This window comes from Fistularia commersonii, chromosome 14 (genome assembly GCF_037954325.1).
Source record: "Fistularia commersonii isolate RoL2024-O1a breed Wild chromosome 14, RoL_Fcom_v1.0, whole genome shotgun sequence".
In the NCBI taxonomy this organism is placed as follows: Eukaryota; Metazoa; Chordata; class Actinopteri; order Syngnathiformes; family Fistulariidae; genus Fistularia; species Fistularia commersonii.
Genome location: NC_141297.1, coordinates 204,576 through 215,984, shown reverse-complemented (window position 1 = coordinate 215,984; position 11,409 = coordinate 204,576). Strand labels below are relative to the sequence as shown.

The 11,409-nt window shown below is 55.9% G+C and overlaps 1 protein-coding gene across 2 annotated transcripts; it reads right to left on the bottom strand.

Annotated features, from left to right (window-relative positions):
* Window positions 1-2,337: 2,337 nt before the first annotated feature.
* On the bottom strand, window positions 2,338-9,439 carry LOC147226761 (zinc finger protein PLAGL2-like). Of its 2 annotated transcripts, XR_015107094.1 has the most exons (3): window positions 9,029-9,439; window positions 7,534-7,816; window positions 6,403-6,661 (listed from the first exon to the last, which is right to left on the bottom strand). XR_015107094.1 is itself a non-coding variant. In XM_086159362.1 (2 exons), the coding sequence occupies exon 2, from the start codon at window positions 4,477-4,479 to the stop codon at window positions 3,184-3,186; it is 1,296 nt and encodes a 431-aa protein (XP_086015488.1). In that variant the 5' UTR covers window positions 4,480-4,882; window positions 9,029-9,439; the 3' UTR covers window positions 2,338-3,183. The 2 variants fall into 2 exon arrangements, 1 of the variants encoding a protein (XP_086015488.1); XM_086159362.1 differs by lacking the exons at window positions 6,403-6,661; window positions 7,534-7,816 and adding an exon at window positions 2,338-4,882.
* Window positions 9,440-11,409: the final 1,970 nt, after the last annotated feature.

Below are 11,409 nucleotides of genomic sequence, written 5' to 3'. Positions count from 1 at the left end.
ATTAGAAATCTAAACATTTTCTTTATTTTGTATTATTTTTATGCTCAGACAGTCAGAAAATTACAATTCCTTTCCTTTCCGCTGTCTTCTAAACTATGAAGTGATAATACAAACGCCTAATGCAAATTGTGTCTAGGTGAGAGCTGGTCGGCTTGCCTCGGGCAACTGGACCGCCGGCCACGTCCCGGCGTTGCGCGATGCCCGAGATCAGGCCTGGGTCTTCGACCTGCAGTCTGGAACGTGTTCACCGCCACCGCGAGGCGCCTTGAAATCAGGCCTTCCTCGAGCCATCGGATTCTCAACGTTAGCCTCGAATGTTCGGAGACGCGCACGCTCGGGTTGGGGCTTCCTCACGCCGCTACAGAAAGGACCGCGCTCAGGATGGCCGCAGACGTGGTGACATCCGGGGCCGTATCCTCGCATCCTGCCGGACCCAACGGACGGCCCTGAAGGCAGCGTTCCAGCTGCTGGCAGAATCCCAGCTGAGGGACCCACATGTGACCCGCGAGGGTCACAGTCTCGGCGGAGACGCCGCAGTGGGTTCGTCTCATTCTGAAATCTGAGCCTTCTGGCCAGTTTAAGGGCCGCTCTCCGGCCGGGAGTTTTATGCGGCCGTCACTCGCTGCCCGGTGTCGGCGAGCAGGGCGGCAGAGACCAACAGCTTCCCAAAGGGTGAAGATGTCTAGCCTACCGGTGGCTTTCGTGGCCTGGAACTGCGCTGACTCTCTGATTCATCTCCGGTAGCCACCGCCCGAGCTTCGGCTCGGTCCTATCCAAGGTGTTCTAAGCTAGTGTGAGGCCCGTTCCCGGTTCGGATCGACCCCGTCCCTCTCGAGGACCGACAGGGAGACGCCGGTCGGCGTCCCTTCGTCCGAGGCGGCACCGAGCAAAGGTGATACAACGTTCCAGACTGAAGACGACAAACCAGAACAACGTAGTGGTACCTGTTCCAGGCATTCTGATGCGAGCTAACCTCCGGGGGACGGGGGTTAAAACAAAAACAAACTATGGAGCTACAAAATATGCACTGGTTCAGTCAAAAATAAAACTCTAGACAGACATTTTCTCTGCAGTAACAGTCTCCTGTCTCTTCTGAGGTAGTAAATAAGTAGAAATATTATCAAAGGCAAGTATACAGAGCAATGCTTGACTCATTGGAATACACCACTCGGACCTGAGCGAGCCCCGACCCTCCAGGTCCGTTCGCCGCGGCCCGTCTTCCACAGTGGTAAACTCTGCCTAACCGTTAAAACACCCTTTAAACAATGGGATTTTTGTTTTGCAGAAAGATATGACAAGGTAGAGGTAGAAAGTTTAAATTGTAATATCAATGTCTGCCACTAGGTTAAGAGTTTAGATTCATAAAATCTACTTTTATAGTTTCAATCTAATGGCAAAAAAGTAAGAGCAAAAACAAAACCAAAAAAAAAAAAAACTAGATGCAAATACAAGTAAAAACAGAAGCCCACAGTTCTGTGTGTTTGAGGTACAGATCATATCAATCTTTTTTTTAAGTGCTTAAACCCGGTCAAGAGATTAGACACTCTTAAAGAGGCACGACAGTAGCATTTTAAGACATTGGTGCAACACTATGAGTTTAGTGAGGGGGTTGTTGGACAGTCCCGTACAGCATCTTCCCACGTCTCGGTTCCAAGAATCAAGCGCTGGTGTCCAGCGTGAGGGTCACACCCCGGGTTCCTGGGTGAATCCAGGCCGCCTCTTTCCTTCCGAGGCTTCTGCAGTGATCAGGATGCCAGGATTCTTTCTTTAGTCCAAGTCGGGGCGGGGGTCCCCCGTCACTTGGGTAGGAAAATAAAATCCAGATTCAAAAACAACAAAACGGGCACTGAGACTTCTTGTTGCCAAATCAAATCTTCGGGTCACCGTCGAGCGACAGCTGCCAGCTTCCGCGTCGGACCGCGCCGAGGCCGTTTGTGCTTCTAGTAGATACGGGTCGGCTCGTGTCCTTCTAGCAGGCGGCTGAGGTGACGCCACACCCGCGCCCGTCCTCCTGAAAGCTTCCCAAACTCGGGAGAGACCGGCCACCGCGCTGACTCGGTCCCGAGGACTTTTCTAGGAGGCGGCCGATGGAGCGGGCGGCGACCACGAACTACCCGTGAGCGTCTGGAGGCGGGGAGGGGGGGGGTGTCACGCCGTCATACGTAGAAGGCCCGGACCTGCTATGTATGACCTTCCTATCCTGGACATCGAGGTCTCCTCCCCGCTCTGAGTACACTGGTGACGACACCTTGTGCAAGCCCCCAACGCACGGTGAGTTTCTGCCGGAAAATCTGTATTTCACAACGCGCTGAAGGCCGTCCCAGAGCGTCTGATCTTCAGTTCGGTCGCTGACCAGAAAATACAAGGAAGCATTATTCCACTAGCTTTAGCGCCGTGGGCCCAGCAGCGGCGACAGCGGGGTGTTATCATTACATGATAAGTTACTTCTGACTTCCCGCAGCAGGTGACGGCGGGTCCGTCGTCGGCTCAGGACAAAGTCAAACCTCTGACACTTTTCTGTCCGAGAACTTCTGGACCTCGAAGGAACACGAAAGGTTTAGCAGAACAAAAGCCGGGGAGCACGCCGGTGACGTTTATTGACGGCCGGCCTCCGAGGGGCCGCCGCTGTGGATTTAAGTCTCGTGCTGCAACACGAAGGTGTCCCCGGGCAGACGGTGGCGCCGTGCTCTCGTGGCGTTCCACACCTGCATTTAAAACCAAAGGGACCCGGCGGGCGCTCCGTGCACCTCCACCGCTCCTCTGCCATTTAAAGAGCATCTTTAGATCCGGGTGCCGTGGCGTACATTTGGACCGTAACAGGTACTGGGCTGGGATTGGTCTGCGCAGAACCATTCGTCCAGACCGGCGGGGGAGTTGTCATTTCCGAGTGTCTCCTGACACACATTTTCTCCGGTGGCCTGGATGGGAAGCGGGGGCGGGGGGGCGGTGGGGGGTCGCTGCACCTAGGGTGGGCTAAGTGCATCCAATGTTGATAGCGCGTAAAAGAAAACAGTGCTTTTGTTTTGGTTCTGTTGTGAAACAAATGTTCAAGCTTCTTTTTTAAATAATGAGGTAATACTGATGAGGTGATTGGTTGTGTTAAAAAACAAAAGCTGCAGCTTCGGCGACAATACTACGTGCGCACGCATGCGAAGGCATCGTTAGTCGGGCAGAGCGAGCCGCTTACTGCTGGAAGGCCTGGTAGTAGTGCGGTAAGGAGCTCGATGTACTCATAGCCGAGCCGCTGTACGCCTGAGGTAGCTGGCTGTGGTTGTGGGCTCCGGGGCCCTGGGGGGCGTGAGCCTGCGGGGCCTGGAAGAAGGTGAAAGGCCCCGGACCCTGGGAAGACAGCCCCGTGGAGGACGACGTGGAGGAAGAGGTGGTGGCGGGCGGGTAGCTCATCACGAGCCCCCCCATTCCCATGTGGGGGCTGTACGGAGGCAGGCTGAAAGGCAGGAAGCCCAGCAGGGGCCCCAGGTCCATGTTAGTGGTGCAGGACAGCTCTGCCGAGGAGATCGCGGGACTCCTGGACAGCAGCTGGGGGTCGCTGTTGGCACCCACCCCTTCGCTGAGCACCTCCCTCTGAGGAGAGGCCGACGTGGAGGTAGACGAGTTGACCGCGCTCAGGTGAGGCGGCGGGGCGCCCTGGAGGTCCAGCAAGAAGCTGTCCACGTCTGGGCGAGGATATGAGGTAGATCCATGCTGGTACCTGACCATGTTGCCGTAGGACTGCTGCTGCGGCGCCACCGGGGGCTGGAGATGGTGATGGTGCTGGCCGTGGGAGGATGGCGCCGGCATGTGGCGGCCCATGTTCATGCCGGAGGACAGGGGGCCCTGCATGAGGCCGTGGGGGTGGCCCATGGGGGGGACGGGGTTGGCGATGGGGTAGGAGTTGTACATGTCCCGGGCGGGGAAGGACTCCATGGGCTCCTTGGGGGCGGCGGCCATGTTTGACGCGACGGGCCCGGGCTCCTCCTTGACGGGGCACTGGGTGGCGGGGGAGGGCGCGGCCACGGGGGTGCTGGCGGTCACCGCCGGGATCAGTCCGGAGTCCTGCGCGTGGCTCTTTTTCAAATGGCGGGTCAGGTGGTCTCGGCGGCCGAAGCGCTGCGCACAGCGCGGACACAGGAAGTCCCTGCGGCCCGTGTGCACCACCGCGTGCCGCCGCACATCCTTGCGGGTGTAGAAGCGGCGGTCGCATCTCTCACAAGAGTACTTCCGCTCTCTCACCGGCACCGAGGCGTTGTTGGCGGCCTCGCCCGGCGGGGGCCTGTCGATGTGGCCCCCCAGCTGCTCCAGCAAGGACGGCGCGCCCTCCGAGCAGGGCAGGCCGGCGGCGCCGTGGGCGGCCACCAAGTGGCGCCGGTAACCCAGCTGGGTGTTGTACTGCTTCCCGCATTCCTGGCAGTGGAAGAGCTGCCTGCCGGCCCCCAGGCTCTCCTGCAGCTGGCTCTTCAGTGGATCTGGCTGGTGGAACATCTTCTAGAGGGGACGGCGCAGGCTCTGCTGCTGCTCGGGGACTCTGGCCAGGAGCCTGGGCCCGCGCAGGCCAGACTCATGGGGGTTCTCGGGGAAGCTGACCATGGGCGCGCCGATGTCCAGACACCTCCGGTTACCCCAGAGCGCGGCGGCCGATGCTAAGTGCTGCTCGTCGAGGCTCCGATGGTTTCCGGTGGCGGTGACTGCGCGTCTGTCCTGCCTGTGTCCGGGCGGGTGCCATAGCAACCCCAGAAGGGCCGCAGCGATGAGGAGCGATGGAGGCTCTGGCCGGGCCGGGGGCTTCCTGAGAACTGGTCTGGGATCGGCTCAAAGTCCGTCCGTAGTCCTGAGCACCACGGTCGCAGCGGCCCTGTCCCCGAAGCACCTCGGCATTCTCACACACCTGCAAACACAGAAACGACATTCGGTCACTGAGCGGCAGAGGGTTTCCTACCCAACGATACCGGAGCCGCCCGCGTCCTTTGGAGAACCACCTGCTTTTGGCAGAACCTGGATGGGACGGTGAAACCCTGGCCTACGGGAGCTTCAGGGTGCGGACATGCCAAAACATTTAGAAGACCGGCGTTGGCCTGAGGTACTGGGCCGGCTTCTCAAGGACTTTGGGTTAGAATAGACAGCCGCCGGGATGGGGGCGTAACGGGGTTCGTAACGCTAACGTGTGCACCATCGGGTTAGTGCACGTGTCGCCGGGAGACAGTACAGGTTCCAGTAGCTCACCTGAGCTGGTGTCCAAATAGGAGGATCATGAGGCTTGTTTGGATTGTTGGAAAACAAAAGAGGTGAGTTAGTTCACCCGCCCCCTGGCTCAGCCGCCAGGACCCTTCTCAGCTCTGGGTCGTTTGCGTACATACAACTCGATGTTTACATACAACCCGGAGCCGAGGTCCGCTCCAAAAATCACCTTCCAAAGACGATCCTCTATTCAAACACCAACTCGGGTTGATTGGCAAGAACACAAGGATGGACATGATGACGCTCACATTAGTAGATCTACCCATTTACAACCCAACCACACGCCCATTCACATGACCCACATCATTCAACTTGCGCCGGTATATAACTGAGGTTGGGAACCCATTGGTACTGGACCACAAACTCCACCCGGTCTGTTCCAACTGAAGAACCTCAGAGAGGAGAGGATGAAGTTCTTCAAGAAACAATGTTCCCAATTTTCTGACCAATTTCTTCTATCTGTGGGACGATCTATAGGTTAGAATGGTCGCCTGACGGTGGCGTCTAGACCTGTTCACCAATGGAGGGACTGCTCCTTCACTGTTGGCCAACTGCTCAGCGGCACCAACTACTAACCAAGTAAATCATTGAAGACATGCAACATGCTGCTCGTCCCAATGACGACACATACTTCTGAACTGCGCTGCTGCGACAAAAGAATCTACCCTATGGGGATCAATAAAGTTGACCTTATCTTATGTTGGGCTTGTTATTCCAGTGCTTTGCCATCAGAGGACAGATGAGTGCTGGGTTCATGCACACCACAGCGCCACCATGTGGAGAGGAGCAGACGAAGGAACCTTGCAGACCTGCGATTGTGCTACAAACTCATTTCAGAGGAAACAGACATTTGTGCTTTAACTTTCATAGACACGGCGATGTTGTCTCGAAAATAGAGACGTACGGAGCCTGACATTTGGACCCTCTGGCCTGAACTGCACCCTACTTCCATCAAAGTCCCGTCCCTCCGTCCTTCCTCAGTCACTCTTCCTTCCCCAAACAACCCGACACGGGGGAAAATGGCAGCCGCCGCTATACGAGCGGCAGTGAAGGGCACGTTGCACGTGGAGCCCCGGACACTCGGTCCAACAAGGAGCTACCACAGCGGCTGGAAAAGCCCCTCAAACCAAACACATACCAAAGCGAAGGGATGGGAGTCGGGCCGGACAGAATCAGGCACTCATTCATTTGGTGAAACAGTCCGTTTATTCATCCGCGGCTTGTCAGGAACACCTTTACACTTCAAGTCCGTCACACATTTTACAGCAATTATTGTTGGAAAGTTCTAAATCCAAACTATTGGTGTTGACCGGGTGGACCTCATCCATGGGAAGGACGTACAGGCTGTGAGCGTCCTCACCCGAAGGAGGTCCCTGCCAGCCGGGTCTTTCCACCCCAGAGGGGGAAGCCAGACCTGCTCAGCAGATTCCTGGTAGAAACAGAGAAAACACAAGCTGAAATGAGGAGGTCCACTCCAGGATAGAGTCCAAAACACACCTGTCTCCAGATATTCTTACACCGGTATCTATGCATTTACTTTTCTTTTGTTTCATTCTTGCAGCGTGACACGGAGCAGCGATAAGACATGACGACCTTGCAGGTCAGAGCTCGGCCGTGTGTGGAGACCTGTCATATTCACAAGCTGAGGCCTGCTTTGGATCGAATTATCTGACAGTGTTTGTCATCTTCTGGTTGTTGGTGAGGTGAGTGGAGTCCAACGCAGGGTGAGCATTTAAACCTGCTCTGCTCCTCTTCATCATGAAGGCCCAACATCTGCCCTGTGGCTCGATCTGGAGGGAGAACCTTGGATGGCCAGTGATCAGAGCTCTGTCACCCCGCTTCATTCTGGGATGTAATCGGCCATCCTGGATTGACCACCTGTTGTGTTTCCTGGCAGCGCTGAGAAGATCTACTCAAAGTTACTATCAGCAAATCACTGCTGACATCCTGGTAAGCAGTCATAGACCTGCTGACCATCAGGCGACGGAGGTGAGTGGTGGGTCAGTCTAAACCCTGCTTTGTGACAGAAGACACCTGCTGCAGGTAGAGCAGCAAAAAACTCTATTTAAATATATATATTTCACAATAATGCCAACAATGCCAGAATAATGGCAGATGAAGAACCCTCTGATGTTAGAACTATGTTGGACCGTCTGTCTGGATATATTTGTCTTGTCACACAAACCGATAAAGTACAATTAGCTTCTCTTTACAAAGACCTAATGAGACAGGTGACAGTGCTGGGTATGAGCAACATCTAGAACATTCACAAGGCGTAAAATGGTAGAAAACTTCACAAACCTTTTTAGACGGAGCCTGTCCTCCAGCAGGAGTCTTCTGCTCCGGTCCAGGGTCAGTGTTGTAGGTCTTGTGTCCGGCGAAGAACGAAACACGGAAGTACGGAAGCGGGCCAGAAACCTGCTGCACCTTCTGAGGGGCTGCGTTTGCAAATAAAGCCACACCGGATGAACACGAGGCACGGCGGAGGCACGGTGGGCCAGTGGAGGCGTGCCGGAAGCACAGGGGAGGCACGATGTCCAAGGAGAACCAGGGCCTCCGTAAGCTGCACAAGGTGATCTGGCACCTTCAATGGGAGGAAACGTCTGAGGTAGCCGTCCCTGCACCGCTTGGAAGATTGTGGTGAATGATAACGTTTAGACCTTTCCCACGCTGATCTTCACTACATCATATTGGATTAATGCTTTATGTATTGATTCCTATCCAACCCTCTGTGTTCTGGCACCTTCTGTACCATCTGCTCCACCGCCGAGGGCAAAATGAGTGCTGGAACCAGCCTTTGGGAAAGAGAAGATGTTCCTGCTGGAAAAGTCCATCGGTTCCACTGTGAAGGTCCCGATATGAGATGTTTTCCGGTGAAAATTTTGGATTTTGCTTTTTTTTTTCTAGTTTTATCAAGACAGAATAATGTTGTTGGCTCAGGGCTAATATTCAAACGTCCGTCGGTCTACTTTTATTTCAAGCAACCGAGGCCGTCTACTTAGAAAGCTTGTGAAGGGAGCAGGTCTGAATAGGTCACCATCGTGGAGGTCCATCTTTCCTCTATTTGTTCATTTACCGTGTTTTTGCACAAAAACACCCCGTTCCCCGGCATCCGGCTCCGGCCCCCCGAGGCCGAACTCCGGAGCCCGGCGCCCCGAGCTGCCGAAGCTCGGCGCTCGGGCTCGGAGCTCGTCGCTCGGCCGGCGCGGCGCGGTGCCTCCGCGGGCTGCTGGCGGTTGCAGGCGGCGGGCAGCGCCATCTTGCGGGTCCTCGACGTGGACCTTCCTCGGCGGCGGAGCCGCAAACTTCCGTGGTAAAAAGTCAAATATGGACCCCCGGCGGACGGCGGGGGGGCGCCGACGGCCGGGCGGGAAACCGTTCGACCGAGGCCAGGCCGAAGCGGCCCGGAGCCGGCCGGGCTCCGGCGAGCGGACCGCGGCTAAGTTTCGCTGCTAGCCGACGGAGTGCGGCGGCGGCGGCGGCGAAACTACGTGGAGCCTCCGCGACTTCGGCGCTTCTTAGCCCCGGATTCGGGTCCCGGGGCACGGCCGCCCACGGTCCGCCGGAGCCGGTCTCCCGGAGGCCGGAGCGTCGCGACGGGGGAATAAACGGCAAAAACAGCGTAAACAATGGAGGCGCCGACAAGTAAGTTGCGCCCAGAGTTCGTCCAGCGGGAGCTAACTCACTCTCCCTCCCTCTCTCTCCCTCCCTCCCACCCTCCCTCACTCCGGAGCGGCCGGGCCGCCCGCTCGGCCCGCTCGGCCCGCTCCCTCCCCCCGAACCGCCGGGCACTCACCGTCCGCCGCTCGGCCCCGGTCCGCGGCCCAAACGCTCCGTGTCACCCGGTCATTCCGGGCCCAGCCGTGGTCGTGCTCAGGGGGCTCCGGGCCTGGACCGCTGGGACCGCCGGGCGCCGCGCCGAGAGCCGGGCATTCTGGGAGCGTGACGTCACGGCCCGGGCTCACAGGAACTCCAGCAGGAACCCCCACCTCTGCAGACTCTGCACACATCTCCAGATTCTCCAGACTCACCAGACTCTCTTGACTCTCCACACATCTCCAGATTCTCCACACATCTCCAGACTCTCCACACATCTCCAGATTCTCCACACATCTCCACACATCTCCAGACTCACCAGACTCTCCGGACTCACCAGACTCTCCAGACTCCACACATCTCCAGACTCTCCACACATCTCCAGACTCTCCACACATCTCAAGATTCTCCAGACTCTCCACACTCCTCCAGATTCTCCAGACTCTCCACACATCTCCAGATTCTCCAGACTCACCAGACTCCACACATCTCCACACATCTCCAGACTCTCCAGCCAGGAGGCTCCGACGAGCCCGAACCGCCCAAAACTACCACCGCCGCCCATAGCAACCTGCTACTAACGCTAACTACCCAAACAGCCATGACTACCCTGTCAACCCTAACAAACCCCAACCACTCATTCAGCCATAACTAGCCCCCATGTAGCTATAACTGACCTCAGCTACTCAAATTATCTCAACCACTCAGTAGACTATAACCAGTCCCAAGTCGCCCAAACCACCAGTCAACCATAACTAACCTCAATTACTCAAACTACCCGAACCAACCAGACAGCTATAACTGACCTCAACTACTCAAACGACCCAAACCACCTAGTCAGCTATAACTAACCTCAGCTTCTCAAACTACCCCAGACACTCAGTGAGCTATAACTAATCCCAAGTCACCCAAACCATCCAGTCAACCATAACTAACCTCAACTATTCAAACGACCCAGACAGCCATCACTGACCTCAGCTACTCAAAGGACCCAAACCACCTAGTCAGCTATAACTAACCTCAGCTTTTCAAATCACCCCAACCACTCAGTAAGTTCTAACTAATCCCAAGTCACCCAAACCATCCAGTCAACCATAACTAACCTCGACTATTAAAACTACCCGAACCACCCAGACAGCCATGACTGACCTCAAGTACTTGAACTACCCAAACGACCCATCCAGCCATAACTAACCTCAACTACTCAAACGACCCTAACTATCTAGTCAGCTATTACTAACCTCAGCTACATAAATTACCCCAACCACTCAGTGCGCTATAACTAATCCAAAGTCACCCAAACCGTACAGTCAACCATAACTAACCTCAACTACTCAAACTACCCAGACAGCCAGTCAGCCATAACTAACCTCAACTACTCAAATGACCCAAACCACCCAGTCAGCCATAACTAATCTTAACTACCAAAACTACTCCGGCCACCCACAACAACCTACACCCAAACAGCCATGACTACCCTGTCAACCCTAACAAACACCCAGTCAGCTATAACTAATCCCAAGTCTCCCAAACCACCCAGTCATCCATAAGTAACTTTAACCACTCAAACTACCCCAACATCCATAATGCTTATGACCAACCAGTCAGACTACCCAGTCAGCCATAGCTAACCCCAAGTCACTCCAACCATCCATCCAGCCATAATACAAAGAAGAAGAAGTAGAAGAAGAAGAAAACCCTCTGTTGTCATACTGAGGTCTACATGCAGCAGAGATGATCCAGCACCTCATTGAACCACCATGGATGAACCTGAGCAGGTGCAGCTTCTGACCAGCTCCTGGAGCAGGTAGGGGTTCCGTGTCCTGCTCAACAACAATTGACAGGCCCAGAGGAGCGCGGGGATCCAACCAAGAACATTTCATTCCAAGGACGACCGCTCTGAGCCACGCCGCCCTTAACTAACCTTGATTAACCCCAACTACCCGACCGGCCATGTCTACCCTGTCAGTCATGACAAACCCTAACCTTCCAGTCAGCCAGAACCAGCCCAACTTCCACCATCTAACCCTGATCATCCGGTCCGGCATGAGTACCTCACAGGGGGGCGCCTGCCGGAGGTGCTGCTAGGTCCTGAGGGCGAGGAGCTGCTGCAGAGGTGGAGGCGCCGGCGCTCACAGGCTCCCCGCAGGCTCACCGCAGGCCTCGCTCTTCCACCGTGCATCCTGGCCCTGCGGGGCCGAGAGCCCGGGAGGCCGAGGCCACCGGCCTCTCCGCGCCATTAGAAGGTGGAAAAAACGGCACCAGGGACACTGCAGATGCACTGCGGCAAAACAAATCCAACATGTCGAGCGGCATCTCTCCGAGGTAGATGGTAATCGCTCATCGGCCGACGAGCTAGTC

What these genes read in the sequence shown, in the direction of transcription:
- LOC147226761 (XM_086159362.1), bottom strand. Translation starts at nt 4,479, where the DNA reads ATGTTCCACCAGCCAGATCCACTGAAGAGCCAGCTGCAGGAGAGCCTG.